Source organism: Cardiocondyla obscurior, linkage group LG19 (assembly GCF_019399895.1).
Source record: "Cardiocondyla obscurior isolate alpha-2009 linkage group LG19, Cobs3.1, whole genome shotgun sequence".
NCBI lineage: Eukaryota > Metazoa > Arthropoda > Insecta > Hymenoptera > Formicidae > Cardiocondyla > Cardiocondyla obscurior.
The window spans coordinates 2,363,901-2,389,441 of NC_091882.1; the positions used below are offsets into that span (position 1 = coordinate 2,363,901).

Below are 25,541 nucleotides of genomic sequence, written 5' to 3' on the forward strand. Positions count from 1 at the left end.
GAGACCGTCGCGCATTTGGCCACCCTCTTTCATCGCCGTATTCGGAGAGAATAATTCAGGTACGATGAAATTGGACCACTAGAGAACGAGAGGAGGAACGGCGGGGGGAGGGCGAAATACAAGAGGAAATATAAAAAGGGTGAATTGCTTCGATGTAGATAAATAAAAAGCAGCAGGTCTCCGAATGAGGCCGCACTTGTTCGTAATTGCTTGGAGATTAATCATGAAATAGTGGATACTTCAGAGGTAGAGAGCTTTTATTTAAGTACCGCGACGTTCTTAAGTATATTAATTTATATATATATATATATATATATATATATATATATATATATCAGATCTCAAACGATAATTAGTTTAGAATTTTTTTATATTTATTTTAAATAAATTTGTACCGGAGCTCTTATTCTATCTATAAAATTCTTTTTATATTTTTCCTAGACATATCGACATTTCGAAACGAAATGTACATCGCGAGTGTGTATCACGATATCACAGAGAATCTCGAAAATGAGAAAGTACTCCCGATAAAACAGCTCGATGTCGAGTAGACGATGGAGAATGAAAGGCTGGCGCTAGCTTGAATTTTACGCACTGCGCTAAATCTCATTGAAAGTTCCCGACGCGTCGCACGCTTTTGAGTCCCGAGCTACAGTTGTATAAGTTTAACGCCGGGGCTATGGGCGAGCTGGGGAGGGGGGGAGGGAGGGAAGTAATTTCGTTTCGAAATTCCGCAGTCCTGCACGACGACGTTAAGTTCCTTTCGTAAGTCAACGCGCTTAACGAGCACGAACAATTTCCATACATCGGCGCAACGACGACGTTTCGCGGTAAGCGACAACGATGACATGCTTTTAATATACAACCATTAGGTCCGCCCGCGCAATTTCGTAAATTCGTTAACGTTCGTTCGAACTTGCTTCCATATATCCCGCGAATGCATGGCTTGTCTTTACCGAAACAGTTTCGTGCATGTTTACACGACCGGCCCGACATGTTTGCGCGGCCATCAAGAGATCGAGAGCTAGCGGTAAGTCGATATACCGAAGGGATCGCGCAGTTGTTGGTCCGGATTTAGTGCACGTAACTCCCACCCCCCGCCCTCTATTCCTTCCTGCGTTCCGCATGAATTAATAACGTACCTAATTATACTTGTTGGAAGCATTGATCCGAAAACCGGAAATTTCTTTAACTGCAAGCCGAAATTGCGGCTTAAATTATTAATAATCCTATTTCAGAAAAGTGAGGTAGACGTTTAATAGCCGCGTTTTTTTTTTACGGTGTCGCAACGTTTCGTATTTATTTTATATATTTTTACTTTACATTATTTTAATATTTTGCTACGTGTAATATATCTTTCCCACCCTAATGCGCTGGCATTGTAAAAATATAAAGACTCACCGGTAGATGCGCAGAGGCGGAGTTGTGGAACAGCTACGAAGATACTGTAACATAAAAATATAACATAAATTGTAGAAACGTTCGTAATGTCCATAATTAAAATTAAAAAAATTTTTCTTACGAGCCTTTAAATTAATTTTTCAATTAAAACATGAAGTTAAAACATTCAATTAAAACATTTTTCAAGTAAAACATGAAGTTATTTATTGTCTAAATACGATCTGCAATCAACTAAATTATTTTTTTAATACAATTTTCTTTCTCTATTAATAAAATTTATTATTTTTAATTATAATTGAAATGGCAAAGCAGTCGCATTAAAAAACAAGAAGCTGTTAATTTTGTATAATTAAAAATGATGCTTACCCAGGAGTTGCTCCGCCTAAGCGTGATGCCCTTCCTGGGCCTCCTCCTCCTCTCAGTTTGGACGTCGTGACGAGTCGTCCTTCCGCGCACTGGAAACACGCGAAAATCACAACCGAATGAATTTAAAATCGCGGAAACTAATCACCGAACACATGTCTCTCGTACGTTACTAACATAGCTACTAGCGTTCATAAATTTCGCATATAAAAAATCGCCCGATTAATTATTTATTCAAACGGCTCTCGCGAGAAAACGATCGACGAACCATTTTGTACGAACACTTATTTCGGCGACATGTAAAGAAGTCCCATTGCGACGAAGTCGTATCCCTCCGGGAAAGTGTTCTGTAACATAAAATTAAATAATCGTTATAGAATAGAGATTTAGAAATATGATTGGGAGAGTTAAACCACGAGCGTAATAAGAAATAAGTATTAAATGCGAAAGGTGTTGTTTTACGAATACTATCCGCGTCGAGATTACTAATCGCGGGAGCTAATTCGTGGTGGCCGATAGCTTTGTTCATCAAATATGTAATGATATTTGGCGACACGTAAGGAGATTTTTTACCTGTGTGTATGTACTGCGTGCTCGACTGCCTGTATCTAACTGAGATATAGTGACCTCGCGCAAGGCCACGTACGCCGCGGAGCTCTTGTTTACGCATCTCACCCTGAGCAGGACAACGCGTTCTAAGGGAATCACTACGCTGCATTATTCATCACGTATTACTTTCCCGATTACTCAATCATTTACAGTTCACGTACGATCGACTTAAAGACACGAATATAATATCTGAATGGGTATCTGAACTGCGTTTAAAGATACGGGAAGCGTGAGAAGCAAACTAGCGTGCTATTAGTATTCTCACCAAAAAATCACGGAAGAGACGACCTCGTCCTCGTCGACGATCGACGAGTAGACCTCGTCGACGATCGTGTGATGGCCCGGTTTCTCGTTGCGCGAGGTAGGCGTTCGTCGTTCGCGGCAGCCGTCGTCACCCGTGCGTTTTCGCGTTCCCGAACAATACCTGCGCTCGACGAGGAGTCCAGCGGCGAAGGGCGAACTTTATTCGCGACGTACTCAAGCATCGTTCGACGATAATCGGAGAATAATCACCTCGCGCGGCACGTCGCGACAAAGAGCGGGACAAGCGCGGCGGCCATGTTTCTTTGGCGGAAGCGTCTCTGATGAAGTTGCCGCGGAAGGTGTCCGTCTACCTGGTGACGTCACAGCGGCCATCATGCGAGTGATCGAGCGCGCTAAGTACAATTCGAAACGGAGACGCACCGCCGGCGGTGTTTAATTGCACGTGGTTGCGCGACGAATAGTGGGACCTCGCGCTACGCCGAAAGAATTGGGACGGGGAGGGATGGGAATGGAAGGGGGTGGTGGGGGTGAACGCGGTCTTGGTTCGAGCGTTCGGGCGTTCGGTATTATTTGTGTAATAATTCGTAATTGATTGTTGAAAGATTTTATATGGAAAAATAATTGTTTAACGCGGAAGAAACTAAAGCACCTTACGTTACTTTTCAGATGCGCGCCGTTTAATATTTTTTAACTAATTTTCGTAATACTTTTATCCTGAAATTTACGAATAGATAACAAGAGTTTGAAAAATAGACCGGAACAGAATCATTTTCTATTTTCGCAAAATCCGCCAGCGCGACGTCGGCCAGATTCAGCAGAATCGGTCTCGCGAGCTTCGCGCACGAACGGATTGCTCGCGTATGCTACGCAAATACCGGATTTGTCAAAAACCGTGTAGAAATGTGATCTCTAGATTGCGAGTGCATCGAGCCAGTTTGCAGTACAAAAGAAATGACGTAAGAAATATCAGGAAAATCGGATATATCTCAAATTTTCTTATAGCCAAGCAGTACGCGTATTTGCGGAATAAAAATGTCACGATTGAACAAAAACTGGCATCGGGAGATTTCCGAATTTATTCATCCGTAAGCCGTTATCGAGATGTGCGCGGAAAGCAACGAGTCCCGTTCGGAAAGAAGCCAGAAGTAAGTTTTACTTCGGGCTGGAGACCGTCACGAGTCTTATTACGTGTCTGCTACCGCGCCTTTGAGTCTGTATCTCCTGTCTCCCCCGCGATAATATCGATATATTGTAATCTTTTGATCTTCCGGTTTTCCCCGGGGGACTAAATGGAGGGAGATATCCGAACTTTAGACTAGAACTAATATTTCTTCTTCTCTCATCGATCTTTTCCGCAGCTTCGCTTTTCTCGTTTCTCAATGCACGTGATATTCCTCATAAGAGTTACACGAACGACGAATACCAGCAATAAATAATATCGACAATAAGAACATATGTGAGCCGAGAAACTGAAAAATGCGACCAGATTTGTTACCGGGATAAAAATATCGGGATAGACGCAACGAAAAATCCGGTCGTTGACCGCGTTTTACTTGTCGTTACGGTTTTACCTCGAATTACGTTGCATACGTTCCTCACACGCGCGAGCATAGACGAAAGGCATACCTTATCGAACGTTTCCAGATATTGAATAGATATGACATAGACGCTATTAATGAGCCGTCATTAGTAAGTAACAGGTTTTCTCTAGAGACAGTAATACCTACGTTGGCGCTTAGCGTTAAGCTAACTGATTTCCTGTCGTTCTAGATGCCCGAATAAGCTTATGTAAATGCGCGAAGTTATTACGAGTATGCCCCACGAAAATTAACATTTTTAATATTTTACAAATTCTTATTTTAGACTCGATAATATCAAACTTATTTTAGAAAATATAAAATAGATTATTGGCAATAGCAATAATTGACCCAGTTAAAGAATTTTATCGATGAATAATTACTGGAATCTTGGAAGTTGAAATCTATGCGCATAATAAAATAGAAGCGCAACAATATAGAGCTTTTTTTGTAAGGATTTTTGATATTATCGGAATTTTTATCTTGCGAGTATGAAAACATTCTCGAAATTCTGTCGCATGTATAAGGTAATAGTTTCGATATCCCGCTACTCTCCGTATTTATCATTTTAATGCGTAATTTGTTATACAAAATTATAGCTTTGAAATCTTTTGACTTCGTTATTCGCCGAGGTCCGCATCGTAAAATAAGTATACTGTAAGCATAGCTCGTCTTTAATTAATTTTACATAGGTTCTTTTTTTTTTATTTATTTTAACTGCCCGAGCTGCTGTAACAGATTGCGCGATACAATACTTGGAAACGCCGGTATCGATTACCGCCACACCGGATGTTGCTGACGTTATTTATTTTTCTCACTGTCGAGGAATTAATTAACGTACCAACATTGATTTAGCGACATTCGTCTGATTATTTTCAAAACGTGAAACTGCACACCGGAATGGAAGAGATTGATTCCGCCCGTTAAGTCTTATTATAATATCATTTAATATATGGATATTACATTAATCTCGATTGCCTTATGGCGCATTAAAATAAAATAAAAAAAGAAAATTATAAAACTAATATATTCCAAAATTACGTCGTATATTAAGAAATTTTTAATTTCAATTATTATATATTTATTATTAATGCACAGCCAGTTATTTATTTGTTGCAAATTTATTTATGACCGCGATGCGTTCTGAGCTTTATTACTATTAACGATACAAGCCCTGAATTATGCACGCGTGCATTGTCGATACATCAAGTTGGTCCCGTGCGATGCGAATCATAAACTCGTAGTTGAATCCGCATTAATCTAATGGTACGCATATTTAAGTGCGCGAATAAATTCGATGCGGCGTTAGTTCGCGGTGCCATGTGATGCGTGTCGGGATACACATCGGAATCTCCCCACATTTATGATTAATGCCATGTTTCTAGTCTAGCAGATACCGCGCCGCGGCCGCTGCCACCGTTCTCCAAACGGTATAATGCATACGTTAATTAAACGCTACCGCTTGCACCGTTGACCGCACTTCTACGAAACGTCATTGGGGAGAGAGCCGGTTGCGTTAACGGGGCGAAATAATTTACGTGTGTCTGAACACCGGTACCCGCGACACGCAAATTCATTCATCTGCACGTTCGAACGTACCTACTGGACGACATGAATTTAGAAACTCGTTCGCGACTTCAATTTTAAAAGATATTTTAATGTAAATCTCGCGCCGCTGGGAATCGGAAAGCCACTGAAATCATAACAGCGGCGCGAATAGGAAAAATAATTAACAATGCTTTTTTGTTTCCCTCTTTTTTTTTTTTTTTTTTTTTTTTTGTGGTCGCAACGTGCAGAGAAATGCACGTACAGAGATGGTATGGAAACGCTATTGAAAGGTTTATGTAATACTGTATGTATGTTTAATATTAGTTAATTTATACGAAAAAATCCAATTAATTAGAAAAGTATATTTTTACAAATGTATTATGTAATGTGACCGAGAAATAAATTATTAATATAATTACTTTTAAATAAAAGGACTAGAAAATGTTAAAAGTCATTTGCATATTTAAATTAATATCCGATAATTTTGCGATTATAAAGTATGAACGAAGAATATTTAAATTCAATCGGGAATCGATACTCTGTGCTCCTCAACCTACTTCAGCTTTAAAATGAGCTTTTTCCGACATTCATCATACTTTAAAGGGAGAGAAATTAAAGGTTGTGTTAGGAAAGAATAATATATTAGTACAATGCCGCCGTTATAAAATTGTTGTCACCGCGTTAATTAAATTTATATTATTTTGCAAAGCAATTTTAATTTTTTACGAAACTAAAATATAAATCTCAGATGAAAAAAAAAAGTGGCTTCAAAATCTGGTATTATTTTTTAAAGCGCGCTAATAAATAAATATTCTAGCATCTGGAGAAAAAAAAATAGAAAATAAGCCGAAAGTTTTATCAATCGCACTTTCTCTCATGAAAATCAAACGGACATTATAATGCATCTAGAAAATTATTCAACTTATTAATAAAGTTTTAGCTTTACATTTCTAATAGACATTATCGAAGATTTACGATGGTATTTGATGTAACGAACGCGTAAATGTAAAATGTAAATGTCGGCGGCACCGTAAATGTAAAATTTCTAATCCGTAATAGATTGATATTTTATCTGACCTCGTTCTTTCAACTTTTTGCCGCCTAAAGTTTCATTCGCGTTTAAGATAGATTTTTCTATATTTAACCGAAGAAATCGGCGATCGAGCGCGTGTAATAACTAATTTTACACCGAGTTAATGTCAGAGTTCGATCTTCGTACGTGTATTTTGTATTCTGCATAAAAATGCAGGATGTACCGGTTCGTATAAAATGCGGGAATGTTATATAACCTTGGGGGAGAGAGAGGATTCCTGATTTCTCGGTCGCGCATAAACGTCGTGCGATTGAAACACATCGCGCGCCGGGCTCCACTTGAAGCGCAGCTGGAACTTTTTGAAAAAGGATTATACACCTGCGCGTGACAGGGCACAGGCGGATACCGCCGACTGCGAGCGCAATAGAGAGGCAAGGAGGAAATACGGGGGGTGGGGGGTAGGATTCGGACGATGAAATTCTGCGGTGACAAACCGTCGCGGCTGTATTAAAACTCCCCGTATGAGAGGGGACCCTCTCTCTGCTTGTCAGTTCCGCTCGAAACCCCTCTTTTCCTCCCCTGTTTTCGCCGTTATTAATCTTCCGCGCGCGAAAGTTGGCAACACCAGGATATTAATCACAGCGGGGCATCGTGGTAATTCCGTGGGACCTACTAATCATGGGGCAAGACCAATTAATTCGCGGCTATATTGCGGCTGAGTGCGAGATGGATGCGAAGTGGCGGCAGCGGCGCCCGCGCTCGCGGTAGTAACGAACGATGTACACACCGGCACGATTCGGAGAGCTTTTTCCCCTTTACGTTACAAATCCTCGCACTTAAATCTCAGGTTTCGTAATGTTGTTTCTTTATTTATTATTATTATTTTTGTTTTAATTCACCGTAGATTATTTTCGTTGACCGTGCGTTAAATTTTCAATGCACCCGCCTCTACTCGTATCGAACGTACGTCGAATATAACATTAAAAAAATCGTATCGTCAACTGGCTACGTAATAATCACATGTTATCTTTCGGACGGAGAACAGAGTAAATAAAAAAAAAAAAAAAACGGGGAATCGGACGAAAGGTAGGCAAACGAAAAAAAAGGAAAAAAAAAATTGCTCGTTCGCTAAACAACCTGAAACTTGGACAGAGTCCAGCGGGGAAATAATACTAGTTTTCCCGAAGGCTAGCGGTACCTTCGGGCTGAACAAGGACCTGTCTTGAGCAATAGTTTCAGCAGTTAACGAGCGCCATTGTCTGGAGATACCGATAATTATGTGAGCTTGTCCAGTCCGATGACAGTTTCGGACAACAGATAACGAGAGTTCGTCTCTTCCCTCCCCTCCCCTTCTCCCCCGTTCTCTCTGTGTTTCTCTTTCTCTCTCTCCGAATGATTGCGAGATACCGAAATTGATCGCGTAGCATATACAATTAGCACGCACTACGCTGCGAGTAATAACTCGTCGAATACAATGCCTCTGGTCATTCCTTCTTATTAATTAAATCCTTCTTATTAACGTGCTAACTAGACGATGATAAATTATTATTAAATTTGATTACGCAAACTTTGTAGAATGACATTACACTTATTTATTTCGTGTATTGTTTAAAAAGCGGTTATTAAATTCTGCATCCCAAATATTAAATAATCATATCGCAGAAACGGTACACGACCCTCATTGCTAATATTATTAATACACATTAAATTTATCGTCGATATAAATATCACATATTTCGAGCGTAATTACGTAATAAGGTTTCGCGCGATCGAATTAGCCCAAGCGCCGTAAGCGGGAAACTAAATAATATTAATATCTCGTATACTCGGCGCGGAATGTACGCCGGGTCATAATAAGACCGGCTCATGTAAATCAACAATTAATTATGCCGCAGCGGGGACACGAGGCGCGCAAATATAACGAATTGCCGTCGCAAGTAATATCGCGGAGCAGCTGGGCGGAGGCTCCGCGATGCTCGTCTTAGTTTCGCGCTGGCTCGCGGCGGTTTTATCGACGTCGCAATTACCGAAACGTCGGCTAACAATTGCGAGTGTAACGCGACGTGATGTGAGATATATGAACGGGAGAAGCGGCTCCCCCCCTCCCCCCTCCCTCCCCCCCGTTGTCCATCCTGCGCTTTATGCGCACCTGTAACGGCGCCACGGACTAAACTCACCCGGGGCGGGCCACCGTTCCTCGACAGTGGTCCGCTTTAATTACATTCGGACGATGTTTCAATTTGAATACATAGCGGCGGCATTATTTGCACAATACGATAATTACCATATACCGCCTAGAGATGGGAATATCAGCAGCCGAATTTCGACCGGCATTACTGATGCATCAGGCTCATAAAGCCCGCCACGCTCTGACCGCATCTCTCCCTCTATTGTCTCTGAAAACAGCAGTAGTTAAGCTCGCAGATAATCCCCGACGTAAACCTACTCTGTCGGTTGGGTACACAAATGCGTGAAATAAGCGTTTATTCACGTTATAGGCGCCGCTTAGAAGCGCCGTGTTAATACATCGCGGCGTACAAACGCGTCGTGCACGCGACGAAAAAGAAAAAAAAGAGGAAAAAAAATGTAATAAAAAGGCCCGTGCGTGCGAAGGTGTAAATTACATAAAGCCGATCGAATGACTTCAAAATTAATTCGGATTAGTTTCGCGCTTTGAATATCTGTACAGTGTACTCGCAGAAGGAAACTGGTTACCTCATTAACGGGCAGTCGCTTCTCCGAAACACGCTATAGTCTTTAAGAGACCGAGTGGACGTTGCGGCATGCATAACTCCGGTATATAAATATTTCTGGCTAATCGTAGAACGTATCTGGTTGAGCGCGAGCACCGCATCGCTTATTCAACGTCAGTTCGCGCCGTCCTCGTTGTTACTACTGCACATCTGTGTGCTTTACTCGCGCTTGTGCGCGTATGCTAACATAGGGGAGGTCGCGTACTCTTCGCCGATGCATCTCAACGAACTCGAATTCAATGACTGCTAACTCTCGTCGACGGTAACGCGCGTGCAGGGAGGATTTCGCGAAAGGTATAGAAATAGGATGCAAACGAGGACGCTTGTTAGCGAGCCGGTCGCGTCGGCACGAACCGTTCTCGCCCTTCGAGTTTCACCGCGAGCGATGGCGGCGGGCGAGGATGTTTACTCATTACAGGTAAACACTATCCATCATCCCCTTCCAAGGCTTTCAGGTCGCAATCCCGGTCCGAGCTAGCCATCGCGTTTGCTATGCGACGCAAAAATTCGGACGCGGTTGGGCGTTGAATTAGTTGTTCGCGGCGGCATCATTTTCTTTTCTCTTTTTTTTCTTTTTCTTTTTTTTTTTTTCTTTTTCTCTGCTTTCTTTTTACTTGCTCGCTGCACATTTTTTTCGTTTGCCAGAGACGCGCATTTCGCAATAATTGCAGTAATTAATTGTAACAATGTACTACGGGAATAATTACGAAAGCAATTTGATTGCGATCAAAAGGAGATGATATTAAAACGGAAATATGAATTAAAAATTGATCGGCAGCCTTTTTTTTTTTTTCTTTCTTTTTGCTTTCGTTCGTGCACTGCGAACGTGCACGCGGCATTAATATATTGTCACATATTTAATTTCGTTTGTGTTCACGTACATTTCCATTTTTGTTATTCGAAGTTATTTACTCGATTAATAAAGAGAAATACATAAATGTAATTTTCCAGCGGCAAAGCGCGAAGCACTTTGCTGTTATCAACAATTATAAAAGGCCGGTTAATTGGAATGTACTAGCCGTCAACCAATAGCTGCCGTTGATTTATTCTAAATTCTCATGCGCCGGGGTCTCGTAATATTTCCCCGATAAATATTTTCGCCGGTATAACAGGAAAATAAAATAACGCACGAAAATTACGATAAATTAAATTTAATATAATGGAACTTTGCGCGGCCATTGTTATTGTAATTTAATGTCAGGCTAAATTTAACGCATTTTAAACAAAGATGGAGCATTTGTCAGCCACTAATTACTAATTATATAGCTAACCAAATGTGTATCGCGCTTCGGTGACTCCCAGCCATCCACCGGGGGTCAGATGTCGCGGATGGAAGTGATCGTGTAAATTCTGGCATCGGTGCATATAAAATTATATAATACAGAAAAGAGAGCGGCGGTAATAAACTGAAAAACCGGGATTTGGGCTGTATGCGTGGAATTTTCCTTGCGCGACAGAAATCCCACAGTAACGTAAATTCAGAGACGAGTGTACGATCGCAATATGCGAATTAGAGAGAGAGAGAGAGAGAGAGAAAGAGAGAGACCAGGAAGAGAAACATTCGTGCAACCGAAATGGTAGGCGTTTCTTAGACTATCTCACTGCTGCCTCGAGACACAAAGCTGTCATGTTAACGCCGTCAACTGTTTATACAGAATTTTACGAGGTGTGCACACACGGGGAAATTGCGAGCCTGTAATGCCCATGAAACTGCGAGCCGCGTCGTTCGAATTAAAATCCCACGCGACATTATTGAGACATTTAAATGGTCTTATTAATTTTTCCTTGAAACAATAAATGTTTATTTAGATTCATGATCGACAGTTTTGCCGAAAGCTCCCGTCGACGTTATTATCCGCCAATAAAAGATCAGCAGAATATGAAATTAAAATTTCCATTAAATGTATTTAAAGAAAAATAATTATATGATGCGCGTCATATTGATTGAATATCTTTTTACGTGGGTTTTTTTATTTTTCTTTTTTGTTGCGAAATTAATTTCATTCGCTAACTCGGGTATTTAACGCTGAAACGTAATATTTATAGGCGACGGAAACCGACAATTCTAGGAGTCGTCGCGAATCTACGGCGCTCTGTTCTTTCTCTTACGTCCCACTAGAGTAGCTCGATGTCGCAGACGCCATATCGGGATACAAAGCTGTCGTCGCGCAACCAAGCTCACTTGGGACTTTATGACACGCGCATACACGGAATCTCTATGCCGGCGTATTTCGCGCTTTCCGTGAAACTTACCGCGCGGCCTCCCAGCAGTCGTTGCCGGCAAGTGCCACCTACATTTTGGCAGAACATTCATTTCCGCGTCGCTATCAAAGCGTCGTCAAAGCCTCGTCTCGTTAAGATTGAATTTCAATCAGCTCCCCCGTGAAGCACTCGACGAATAAAGTGCCACGCGATTTGCTTTGATTCATGCGGATTTCGCGTGCCGGAGGCACCTTTGTGTTTAAACGATCACGATTTTCCGAACTCTCTCCTCCAGATTTTGTTTCTGTCGCCCCTCACCCTGCGCTTTACTTCATTCTCATTAAGCAAATGAACCCCGTGTGCCTCTTCTACATCTTCATATATTTAAAATTCTCAGCATCAACGTTTGTGAATTTACTAATCGGTACAAGCTGCGCGCCAACTTAGAAACAAAAGCAGTCTAGCTAGCACGTAATTTTCGGCTAGTGAGTAACGTCGAGGTGTAAGAAAGTAAGTTCGCGTGTCAGAACGACGTTCGCTTCCTCTTCGCTCTCCCTCCCTTTTTTTTTTATTCCAACCAACGAATGGAGCTTTGACGTGAATATTATGTGTTACGGTACCACGCTCGCGCGGATTCGCGGAAATCCCGCAAAATTAAATACGACGATATAAACGAGACAATAATTCGCGGGTTAACTGCGGACGTTCGGAACGTGTATACAGTTATAATGCATTCCGCTCACGCCCGGCGTACGAAAGCTCTCGTAACTTAACGGCAGCCTCCCCTCGCGCGTGTATACGTAGCTCGGCGCACGAGGAAAGGTGCGAAGGCACTTCATCATGGATATCCTCGTTTACTCTCACGGCCGAAAGTCCGCGCCCCGCCGGGCCATTATGGATCTTTACGACACCCCGTGGGTCGGGCGCGAGCTTGCGAGCTGCGCGATACTCGAGTCGCGACGGGCTAATTGAAACCACCCTTGCAGCTTTTTTTTTTTTTTTTTTTTTTTTTTACCGTGTTAGATTACACTTGATGTGAAACAACGAAACACCACATTCCGATAATTATATGCACATCGTATTTCGCCTCCTTGAAAAGCACCTCATTTAGTTGAATAACTGTTGATTAATTAAAAGTATAATTACATTAGGCAGCGCGCGTGGATTTTTTCGCAAGAAGCTCCCGCGCGACCTGAGGCGGCGAAATAGAAATAAAAACTTTCGAAATTCGAGTTTACGTGGCTCGTGCATTTTTATCGCGCCCGTTCCGGCTATTCCGAACGATCTGCGCCCGTTTTTTTTCTTAAAAAAAAAAAATATAAAAAGACCGCGGTTCTATTTCCTCCGGATGGTCCTGTAATCTTGTACGAGAAAGGCGTTCTTATCCGTCGGTTATGACGGGAATCCTCCCCGGGTATCTAGATTCCCTTACGTTCGAGATCGTTCTCCGAGGATGCCAAATGTAGCGTAACTTACACGGGATATCGCGAAGCATACAGTTTTTCCACTTTATGATTTTTGAGGTTCGAGTTACTTTCGGACGTTACAGCAGCGTCGTGCTTTTCGCGTTACAGCGACGTACAAAGTGCCCCTTAATTCTCGAGTGTTTCGTTGTTTCAATTACTTTTACGAATTAATGAATTAATGAATTAATGAATTAATGAATTAATTATCGGATACGGCGACGTATGCGCTTAAGCGGAATTGTAAAAGGCGCGAGTAATGTAAAAACATTTTTACGGAATGTCGACCGTCGGATGTTGTAACATAATCTGATCTGTAGACAAACGATTCTTGAAAGGCAAGAAATACGCTCGTAAAAGCCGCAATTAGCTTTACGAAACTTTCATTTATCTTTCCGCGAAACGTTGGAGCAGATATTTTGCAATGCTACCCTTGCAAAAGTTTTTCTTTAAAGATATAATTACGCCGGGAAACTAAATTAGATTGTACATCTCATTCTGTATTTTCTGATAGCCCCGCGAGTTTTAAGACGTTTCCCTCCCTTGCATTTTATTGCGGTATCGGGCGAAAGAGATGAGATGAAAACTTGGATATGCGAATCAATAAATTCCATTATAAGACGCTTTCCTTTAAAACTTTGTGAAACAGATTATATTTTTCCAAGCTTCCATTAACTTTCAATAGCGTAACCGGCGGGGGAGCGTCGCGATAATTTATCGCATTTGAATTTTAATTAAACAAAACGTCGGCCCTAACTCCGTCGCGCGAATCGCTGAAAATGTTCCTATTACGATTTATCGGAGAAACGAATGTTCCGACAGAGGGAAAAGTTTCGGTGCGAGAAATTGATTCTCTTTTCGCGACGCAACGTCGTTCTTCCTCCGCGAAGCTCGGCGCGTGCTTCGCGGCACTCACTTCGCACGGTATTTGACTTTCACTCACTTCGGGTATGCCTATTTCTTCAATTTCCGCGAACGAAGACAAGTCGACGATCCCCGCAGGCAAAGAGAGAGAGAGAGAGAGAGAGAGAGAGAGAGAAAGAGAGAGAGATGCCTGCGGCGGAAGAGAGACTTGCAAATAGAATCTCACGCATCCGGGGTTGCGGGACTTGGGCGACGTTGGGGATGCACCGTGAAACGTGACGCGTTTGATCGAGTGCAACGCCTCGCGGGGTTTAGGCGATTGAAACGACGTGGGATGAGAACGATAAGGGAGGGCGATAAGGGGGAGCTTGCAAGGGTGATCGCCGAATGTGCTGAACGCGCGAAGGAGCCGCTTCTCATTCGATATCCGTGGCTGATTTCGAGGCGACCCACCCCGCACCGCCGTCCAACAATGGAGTCTCTTTTGTCGACGGGAAAGAGGATATCGCTGTTGAACGTCAATCGACTGGAAACGATCGATGCGTTTACTGGCTTAAGCGATTTCCCACTTTGTTCGAGTCGTGCCGCGCGGGCAATTTATATTCGCGGCCGCGCGTTCCCGCGATATTAATATGACTGTGACGATATTGCTCCGATTTACTTTCAAACTGCGCCGGCCGTATAAATACGCATTGAGCCGGCGGTTTCTTCTCTAATCGAATGATTTATTCTATTACGCAAATTCAACATCGGTATAAATACGTTAGTTAAAGTGATTAAGCGAAAGAGTGCGTTTTTTATTATTTAACCGGGTGGCATTATGAACAATTTTTGCGTGCGAGTTTGCTGGATTATTTTTTATTTTATTTTATTTTATTTTTTATTTGTAAATTAGAAACAACAGGTTACATCCACGGCGTGAATAATTAATGAATATTGAGTGATCGATCGATATGTCGTTATATTCTTATGTAAATTACGTTAATTGTGTCAAATATATTAATGGCAGCGCGTAACAAAGATTCCGTTGGTCATAATAATAAATTAAAAATGACTTACAGAAAAAGAGATTAGGAAACCTGTTATTCCTAAGAATTACGTGCGATAATAATGACAAACCGTGACCAGAATTTTCTTCGCGGTGGCCGGTTATTACCGCGAGATTTATCACCGACAATGTTGGAAATTAAAAAAACGCAAGTGCTCCGCATTTGAAAATGAGAATTTCGCCGGCTTTACTGCTAAAATTGAGTACACAAACTAATGCGGAACGAGAGGAATGCAAATGCAAATAGCGTTGATTCAGCTCGAGCGTTTGCGAGCCTCTTTTGCTTTTCTAGTCAAAAGCTTATCCGATGTATAGTTAAGGCGCATCAGATACGCAATCAACGATAACACGGGCATGTGTTTCACGCTGATAAAATATTATTTTAGACGCCGGCACACGCGCGTGTGTACACGTTAAAAAAAAAAAAATATGTTAATGTTTTGTAATATAAAATTTTATGCGCTAAAATTAAGCAGTTATGTTTCTGGAAAGAGACATTTCTGGTTCCCTTTTGATTTGAAACGAAATTTTTATTTAAACCGTCTTAACTTCATTAATTTTAATTATCTTAATATGACGTGTGGGGTTTATAAATTTATACTCGAGTACACCGGTTGTTCAAAATAGAAAAATTAATGTTCCCTTTTTACACGAGAAATCTCTTTATTATTTTATAAGCAGCAGAACATTTTTCTTTTTTTTTTTTCTTTTTTAATTGTAAATGTGAAAAATTTTAATTACGTATTATATGATACGTTTTACAATTTATATTTATGTTGTTTTAACGCAGCCGGAATTATCATGTGCGCTGATAAAAATGAATTACGTATAAATATTCGCGACAATTTATGTAGATTTTAACGTGACATCGTCTATTATTCTTTACCATTGTTCAGCATTTATTTCGATTAAATATTAAACGACTACACCGAAATGGAAATATAAAATACTTATTCTCAACATTGTCGATGTGTATTACGGTATCGACATTCAATCAGCGACGTTATTTTATCTTGCAATTGCAGAGCTAAAATATGTTGTAGCTTACTAATCTCCTTCTCGTATCCATTAAATCGGTTTATAAAATCATGAAAGAGAGAAAGAGAGAGAGAAAGAAAAATTATTGCTTTCAGGGATCACTTTTTTTTTCTTTTTTTTTCTCTATTTAAATTATTATCTTGTTCGAAACTATCGTTTAACTATCCCGAGTGGGAAATTGAGGACGAAACTGTTCAGCATCGAATCAGAAATGTAAAGCTCAAAACGTCCGAGTACCAAACAATTATTACTGACTAATAACGAGCTAGGAAAGCTAGATTATCGAAACGCTTTTCGCCCGTGCTGGACAGTGGCTAAATAAATACTAAACAGATTTTTTTTTTTCCTTTTCAAATAACAAATACTTTTTTTTATAAATTATGGCTAGTACCGAGCTAGCCCACCAGCTAAGCAAATGTATCTAATCTGCGATTTAATAATTACTAACTGTATCGCAAAATTCGAAAAGCTAAATAAATTTTTATTCACGTAATTAAAGTTATCTTATTTCTCCAATCGCTTCGTTTACCGATGTCTGTCGCATTTGCGCGTCCCGCGTTGTTCTCGCCAGTGAAAAAGCACGCGCGAGTGTGCGTATATTAAATTTTACATTTTATCCGACACAAACGCTTCCAATTTCGCGCAGATACTGATTATGAAAGGGTCTCATTCACGAGTAGGTATTTCGCTCCGGTACATCAGGAAGGATGAATCGGAAATTCGGCAAACAGTTTCGTGAGCAGAGTGCGTATGTTGGCAGCTGTTAATTGAAATTATTCACAGACGGTAATCATAGTAATGGCCGTTATTGAATGGCACTTCTCGTAATCGCTTCATTAGCACGCAACGCGCGCGAATCGTAACGTGTACAACGCACTTATTCTCGGCAGCGGTATAATGCGCTAATTACAAACGAATACTTTGAATTAATATATGATAATTATCTCACGGGTGGCAGCGTACGTATTTGTAGTAAAGCTAATTATGGAGACATCCGTTGTAATTTGAAATATATTATATATTCACGTCGTATTGAATTGAATTACGCGAACTACAAAGTCACGAGCAGAATGCGCAACGGAATAAACATTCGACGAATGCGCGTCGCTCGTGGAATTTGACGAGAATTACGTCAGCGCGGAAATATGTGCGACCTCGCGCGGATGCTCCGAAGAAAATCGGAAAGAGAGAGGAAGGTATAAGTTTTATTTGTTGCGCCCATTAATCGCGGTGTGTGCGTCCGCGCATTAACTAGATCTAGAAGTCCGCAATCCCCCGTATCCCCGGAATTCATTTTGCGGGCGAGCCCTCCGGTCGAGCGTACACCTCGTGGGCATGTTTAGTTTACGAACATTCCCTACCTAATCGTATTACCGTATTTTCCTGACATATCTTCTCGTACATATTATCGGTTTCGCGTAATCATACCCGGCTGCGGTCTGCAAGAACTCGATTTGCCCCGCGCTACTGACGCACGTCCCGCAAACAATCGCGCGGGTGCTTCGCCCGTCGAAGTTAACATTATTACCGGAATGCGCGGAAGAACTGTGTTTATCGTGAAGCGCAACGGTACCGCGATATTTTATCTCGTTAAGGAACGTTTGCATTGTACGAGGTATTATTATTTCTATTATCGAAACAATTAAGGTGATTTGTTTAACGAGCAAACTTCGTTGCCCTTTGTGTTGCAGGTGTAAAGAATCTGGGAGATACCTGAAAGATCTACCGCCTACAGCGGTGATCATTTGCTTCCACAACGAGGCTTGGTCCGTACTGCTGCGTACGGTGCATTCTGTGCTGGACAGATCGCCGGAGCACCTCATACAAGAAATCATTCTGGTCGATGATTTCTCCGACATGCGTGAGTTTATTTACCGCCACCGGGCGCTATGTGGGAACGTTACCATTTTTCTCATAATCGTATATATTTGAAGTATTCTCCCTTTTGTGTAAAAACGGAGAGTAGACGAGGCTCTCGAGCGTTATCGCCCGTACCGCACACGTACTTTGGATTCGAAAACGAAATATCTTCCGCGCGCGGCGATCGAAGCAGAATAGCATATCGTTTCCGTAGCATCATAAATCCTCGCGCGGCTCTCATCGGCGTGCGATGAAAAATTCTCTGTGGAAACGCCAAGAGGGAAACTCGCGCGAGCTACAGAACGCGAACAGAAACCGCGGGCCATTATATTCGCGTACTTGCTCGTACAACCGCGCCTCCATTCAGAACGGTGATTCGTTATCGCGACAGTGTTTCGTAGTTCCGCGATAGATCGATTAATTGCGATCCATCTCTCTACTGTGCGGCCGCGACATCAATAGAAGAGAAACTCTCGCCCTGCTTTACAGACACGCGGAATATCACGAGAGGGTTCATGCAAACTCTGCCCGGTCCTCTATAAGTTTAACGTCGCTTGCTCTCATTTACCGAAATCGGTGAGGACCGTGGCCACTAAATTAGATCGACTTCAGCAAATATGGAAAAAAAAATTGTAGCGAGATTCGACGAACGAGAAATTTCTACAAGCTTTTAATTTTTTCGAAATTACGAGTTTAATAATACATATATGTATATAAAATAATATTTTGAAGTAAATTATATATTTTTTTTTATAATAAAGAAAAATGTTATAAAATCACACTTAAAAAATTTTTTATAATTAAAACTTTTTAAAGAGAATTAAATTTTAAAATGTTTTGCTAAAAAAATTTTCAAAATATTTATACACAAAAAATAAATGTACATATAAATATAATTTAAAACTCGTAAAAACATGAATTAATGAAAATTTATAAGGTAGATGATATCACTGCATTTTTTTTTCTTTTTTTTTTTTTAAACCCCTATTTTTGTGTACTTGTGTTTGTTTTCGATTTATATTATAAATCTTTAAATTTTAATCGTTTTTAACTCGTTATACATGAAAAATTTTGCTTGAAAATTAATTACAGACGAGAACGCAAATTACTTTTCTCTTTAACTGAGAAGGATAAATTTTGATAAGCGATATTACTATGTATTTTGAAAAAATATTCGTTATTTATTCAAGTTTTGATGTCTTTATTAACTTGGAAAAAACCGTATATGTGATTATTCGTGTTTATCTGTTGGTTTCTCGCCTAAAGGTATACGTTCGCGAAGTTGATAGAAATATATCAAACACGCAATTTCGCAAATGCGGGCGAAACAAATATGTACGTTCGTACGTATTGTTTGGATGCAAAAAGGCAATTATAGCTCGAACGTAGTTGCATGTTTTCGAGTAAACTGACGTTCATATAACGGCCGTCAAATCGAAATCTAAATTACGAAACTAGTAAAAAAAATTGAAATCAGTTAGGAAAAAAAAAAAAAAAAATTGTGTTATATAAACTATTTACAAACACCAGTTATAGTTTAAAAATATGCACTGTTCGTATATATATAAAATCACAGTTTTGAAATAGATACAATTTTAAAATAACATTCCTGAACTAAAAATATCGTATTATTTTTCGATTTAATGGTCGCATGACCGGGTGAAAAAAAGCAATCGGTAATTGCATAAAATCCTATTGCCCGATATCGAATAAACATAAACATCCCAAAAGAAAGAAAGAGTATTCGAGATTAAGCTGGTTTCGGGGAAACGATCTACTAGCCGGCATAGTTGCTGCAATCTTTATTAAAAGCTCGAGATAAGCTCTTGTTTCTGAGCCGGAAGTTAAACCTATAAACATAATCACTCGCTTCAGCAATCTCCTGGCCAGCTTTGTATATGTTATTAATAGGCAATTGATTGCTTTATCGCAGACGGAGATTATAATATTGTACCTCCTGTATTTTATTCTTCTTTCACGAAGAACGTTATAAAATGTTAAATAAATTTAAGCTCACTTTTAATTAAAAATTGCAATTTTTGCGAATACTTGACGAGAATATAAATATTTCTAATCATTTTTTTTGTATATTATATATTTTTAATTTTCCTTTTTTTTTTTTTTTCTAAAAGTATCTATTAAAGAATCTCTTTGTGTATCGAAACTTGCAGGACGAATTGAAATGACTTCGGTGATTAATAACGCAAGAAAATAGTAACGAATGTTATGTGGGCTTCATCCCATTTCGGCAAAACGCACGCATGATAATTAGGTTTTATATAGAGGATTGGCCACGGGATTACAGAGTTAATTATGAGCGCTCTCGACGGCGACAGGCTGGTGCTCTTTGAGCGCTTCCATTATCTACACTTCATATAGTGCACTCAGCAAAGTCATAATGAAATCTGCAACAATGGCCATGGCCGGTTTATGCGTTCCTCTGTGTGTTCGAGGAACTCATTAGAAATTAATTCGGTTTGGAATGCGTGTGGAATCCGCGCGGCGCCGGTTGCGCGTGTATCTGTGTATTAAATGTCTGACCTCTGATTTCTTACGGTCTATCTCTCCTCGTACGAGTGCAAGCTAACGAGTACGTGGCGCGCCTCGTTCGATGCGTTTCCTTCACACTTTGCGAGAAATATTTTTTTCCAATTCGTTGGCTATCGACGTACGACGGATCTTTGTATTTTTTCCCATCCCGGCGCGAAAGGGATTCTTCTCCCGAATCGATATGAATTACGGAGTAATTGGAGATGGCGAAATGGAAACAAAAGTACGTCGGGCATGACGATATTGCATTAAAGCTCATCAGTGCGCAGCCCAAAGGGCGTATAAAATTAAGCCGACGTCTCCTACGGTAATCATTGCGCTTGCACGAAACACGGTGATCCACGGAATCCCATTATACTATCCATAGTTAACTAAGCTTACAGGGCAGAGGCTTAGGATTAGTGGCGCGGTCCCTCATAAAGCCATCCTAACGGAGAATAAATCACGAATATCTGCTAATTGCTGCCCAGCGATTCGTAACTATACCTAGGCGAGAGATCCACGTCATAAATCTACATCTCACCCCGACGATTGTCAAAAGTAACGCGGGATAATAAATTGAGGCCGCGATATATTCGTTTAAGTGGTGTTACCGTACGCTACCAGCGACGTCACGTCACGTTAATTATTTACAAAACATAATTCAACGAATAAAGTAATTTTATTTCAACCGATGCGGCATTAATATTCGAGAGACTAAAGTTTCGCGAACATTTATGTTCATTAAGATTAAAATCTTTTTTCTTTTTACGGAGTCTATTTTAATTTTGTCAGTTTAATATCAAGATTATTCTGTGCGAGATTATCGTTATTTTATTTTTTTTGTTTTTTTGGTTATTTTATTTCTGTCCAGCGCGATTAGACGGCGAATAGGGAATGCATTTAGAACGGGTGATTGTTGTTGCCGCAACAGCTCGCGAATGACGGCAAATAAACCGTGAGCTAACATTAAGGACGTAATCGACGTTACGGAAACACGTAGATTTCCGTGGCTTTATCGTCGCATTTATCCGACGCTAAAGCATAGATCCCGCAGGCGGCAACTTATATTCCAAATCGGCGGGAGTCTCGCAAACAACGGTATTGAGACAAAACCTGCAGGTTTCGCGAGATTAATATTCCAGCAAATCCCGATATTAAAGACGACAAGTTCCGTCAATAATGCCGCGTCATATATTACAAGATTACGCCATGAATTATGTAGTCGTTTAATATTACACGTCGACGTTTTCAATAATAATAAAAAAAAAAGAAGTATCTTAAATATTTTGAAGAGTAAAACTGTTTTTTCTTCCAACGGAACGATGTGACAAATTAATTAAACAACAGAACGTGAACGCGCCGAATAATGAAATCTAAATTTAACGAGACAAAATGTGTTTTCTATTTTCTAAGCATTTTTATGTTAATAGTTTCGTAGTTACGACGCTGCCCTACACGGTATATCGAGTAATAAAAATTAATTATCCCGCAGCTCATCTCAAGCGCCAGTTGGAGGACTACATGATGAATTATCCGAAAGTGAGAATTATCAGGGCGAGTAAACGAGAGGGGCTTATCAGGGCGCGCTTGTTAGGCGCCGCGGCGGCGAAAGCTCCAGTTCTCACGTATCTGGACAGCCACTGCGAATGTACGGAGGGTTGGCTAGAACCTCTTTTGGATCGGATCGCGCGCGATCCGACGACGGTAGTTTGTCCGGTGATCGATGTTATAGACGACACCACCCTGGAATACCACTGGCGGGACTCGGGCGGCGTAAATGTCGGCGGATTCGATTGGAATCTCCAGGTAAACGAAATCTTCACGCTGCTCCCGAGCGAGCATCGTGAAACGATAGGAAATACGTCTGTCTCGGCGGAATGCAATTGATTTTCGCGCGCGACGGCGTGACATCGAACTAATTGTCCACGCGAAAGAAATTTGATATATCGTTACTCGGAAAACATTTCGTAATACTGTATTTAATTTAATTATACGGCAAATGCTTTTTTTTTTAATTTTTTTTTTTTCTTGGAAATAGATAAATTAAAAATTATCTTCCTAAAGTATATAATTTGTTTTGCAAATTTAATTTCTTTCTCTCTCGGTTTTTAAATGTCGGTCGTGCAATTGTAGATTTAGGTTAATAATAATGAAATATTTGTTAACAAGTTCAACTGGCACGCTGTGCCAGAGAGGGAGAGAAAGAGACATAAAAACCCAGCCGAACCCGTTTGGTCGCCTACGATGGCCGGTGGCCTCTTTTCGATAGACCGAGCTTTCTTTGAACGGATCGGCACATACGACAGCGGTTTCGACATCTGGGGCGGCGAAAATCTTGAACTATCTTTTAAAACTTGGATGTGCGGAGGTAAGCGCGCCGTTACATTTTCTTTTTTCTTTTCTTTTACAACATAAACAAATTCAATAGCCTCTCAAGTGTTTTAATTCCAATATTCTCTGCTCTCACGAAACCCGATATCTTTATATAAATTTTTCGCGTTTCCTTTCATAACTTTACTCCGTACCTTGCAAAAGCGATTCTCGGAATTAGTCGGGAACGTACGAATGTAGCGCGGGCGAAAACGTTAATCCAATAACCCGATGCGCTCGCAGGCACCCTGGAAATTGTGCCGTGCTCGCACGTGGGTCACATCTTCAGGAAACGTTCGCCTTACAAGTGGCGCAGCGGCGTGAACGTGCTCAAGAGGAACAGCATAAGGCTGAGCGAAGTGTGGCTGGACGAGTACGCCAAGTACTACTATCAGAGGATAGGCCACGACAAGGTGAATACTTGTGCGTCGCCGCGTGCATAAGTTTCCTTTCATACCCACCCAATGCCTAGGCGAAAATGCAAACCGGGGGGAGAAGGGGGGAGGGGACGCGATCGTAGATGCTCACGTAGGATTCGAATTGGGGAGGTGAAACAGACGAGGAATTTCGTACGATCGTAATAAAACTAGCAATACGTTCTTATTACATTGTTCGCGTACCGGAGCGCTCTCATGAAATATAACGATTGCAAAAAAAACCTGTGTTTAGAAGATGCATCGTGGTTTTTAGCCGCGCGTTCTCTCTAGCACGGTATGGATAATTAATGATAGATTATCCGCGGTCGCGAGCCGCGCATTCTGTTTCTTGCCGCGAACGTGCGCCGGCGGGCCATCGGCTACGTTTCTTTAATCCAAGTCTCTCGTAAACATCGAATGGGATATTGATTGAGACGGGGTAAAGGATAACGATAAAGATGGCCGATGATGGAGAGGATCGTAGACCAGGACTCGTCATAAAAAAGGGCCATAAACGTGCCAAGTGCCCTTAAGGCTCGCCGCGCATGTCCTACGCTCTCCCGAAGGACGTTTCTTTCGTTTTTCCCCTCCTGTAACGATCTGTCATTTATCCTTGATGCTTGTCCGCCCCTGCTCTCCTGCCGAGATCCAATCGGCGAGATAAATCGAAGCGTAGAGAATAAATCGCTTCCGTAAGCACGTCGCTTTATGTAATGATCGAATCTATCGAAGATGTCGTCCTCACGGATGGCTTCATAATATAATGAGATAAATCGCTCTTTGTTTAACTCTATCTTTAGGCGCGGACAAACGTTTTCAGTGGAAATGTCGATGGTTGGGTCAGACGCGGTTTCTCGAGACGAATTAATATTAAATGCGATTTATTGCGAGGAAAAATTATTATCGAAAAGCAATATCATCGGTTTTTTTTTTTTCCTTCTTCTTCTATCGTCTAATGTAATTAAAAATATGATAAGTAACTTCTTTTTTTATATTTAATAAATATCTGTTACTGAAAAGCGTGAAGATATCACGTTCTCTGAAATTATTTTTATTCCGTTATTTTTTACACGCTTTATTTTTGTAGGGGAACTACGGCGACGTATCAGAACGAAAGGCTCTTAGGAAGAAACTGGGGTGCAAGTCGTTCAAGTGGTACCTGGACAACGTTTACCCGGAACTCTTCATTCCGGGCGAGGCGGTCGCCTCTGGAGAGGTAAGACTACTCCACATTCTCCTCTTGAACGCTTTTTTCAGTAGCTGCTGACATTACGCGACCCGAGAAATACTACCAGCCGGAATAAAGGGAGAGGAAGCGGAAACAACGAAGGAACGACCGGGCGCTGTCTTTAACGACGTTGCCGTGGCTTTGATCCATCAAGGTGTCGGATTACAATATTCGAAGGCTCTTGGTGAGAGGAAATGTAGTCAGTTAAATAGATAAAGTGAAAACGAGTCAAATAATTTTTTTAAATATTTCTCTATAAAAGTCAAGAAAAGTTTCTTCCTACGTAATATTTTCCCCGAAGAATATTTTTGACGCGTAATTAAAAAAAAAAGAAAAAAGAAAAAACGTTATTCTTGTTCCTTAATTTTTTAATTGAAAATGTTGAGGCACAAAAGAACTTCGGTAAATTAATTTTGGGGATTATCAAGCGATGACATATTGCTCTTCGATTAATTATATAATTTTCCTCAGAGTTTGAATATTAACAGCGAGAGGTGTTAATCAGCGCCGACAAGCTCGTGACATTCGAAGCATGCTGCTTTAATTGCGAAACAATGTGAATCGTGGTCGGGGCAATCGTGACCGGATCGCGGATTGAGGGCTGCCCAATATCTAATTGGAAATCGATTCTCCCAGATCGATATTATGAATTCTTAAGCTACGTGTGGCCAGTTTGCTAATGCAACTTGATTATAAAAGCAAACTTCCTTACAAAGAAGATTGTTTTTTGCTTCTCTATAAAAGCAATTCAGACGTTTTTTTTTTCTACGAACATCTCCAGTACACTTAATTTCTCGTCTTACGTCGACGTTAAATGCAACAAATGAAAACGATCAGGCTTTCTAGATAATATCGATTCTGATTGAACCTCCTACCTCAATTTTTGTCTAAATGAGTTTCTGAATAAAAGCAACCATAATAAATGTAATATCTAGCCGCGGGACTTTATTAATCGATTGGGAACCAGTTCGT

The 25,541-nt window shown here is 40.8% G+C and overlaps 1 protein-coding gene and 1 long non-coding RNA gene across 4 annotated transcripts in view; one reads left to right on the forward strand and one right to left on the reverse strand.

Moving 5' to 3' along the window:
• LOC139109895 (uncharacterized) overlaps nucleotides 1-2,553 on the reverse strand; it is a 49,113-nt gene extending 46,560 nt beyond the window's left edge. The window contains exon 1 of the long non-coding RNA XR_011546905.1: nucleotides 1,402-2,553. This is a non-coding gene — a long non-coding RNA (uncharacterized lncRNA). The remainder of the gene's footprint in view (nucleotides 1-1,401) is intronic.
• Pgant9 (polypeptide N-acetylgalactosaminyltransferase 9) overlaps nucleotides 1-25,541 on the forward strand; it is a 182,612-nt gene that overhangs the window by 142,226 nt on the left and 14,845 nt on the right. For all 3 annotated transcript variants that reach the window (XM_070669301.1, XM_070669300.1, XM_070669299.1), the window contains exons 5-9: nucleotides 17,855-18,024; nucleotides 22,048-22,361; nucleotides 22,725-22,923; nucleotides 23,169-23,338; nucleotides 24,429-24,557. In XM_070669301.1, coding sequence (XP_070525402.1) covers nucleotides 17,855-18,024; nucleotides 22,048-22,361; nucleotides 22,725-22,923; nucleotides 23,169-23,338; nucleotides 24,429-24,557 — 982 coding nt within the window. The remainder of the gene's footprint in view (nucleotides 1-17,854; nucleotides 18,025-22,047; nucleotides 22,362-22,724; nucleotides 22,924-23,168; nucleotides 23,339-24,428; nucleotides 24,558-25,541) is intronic.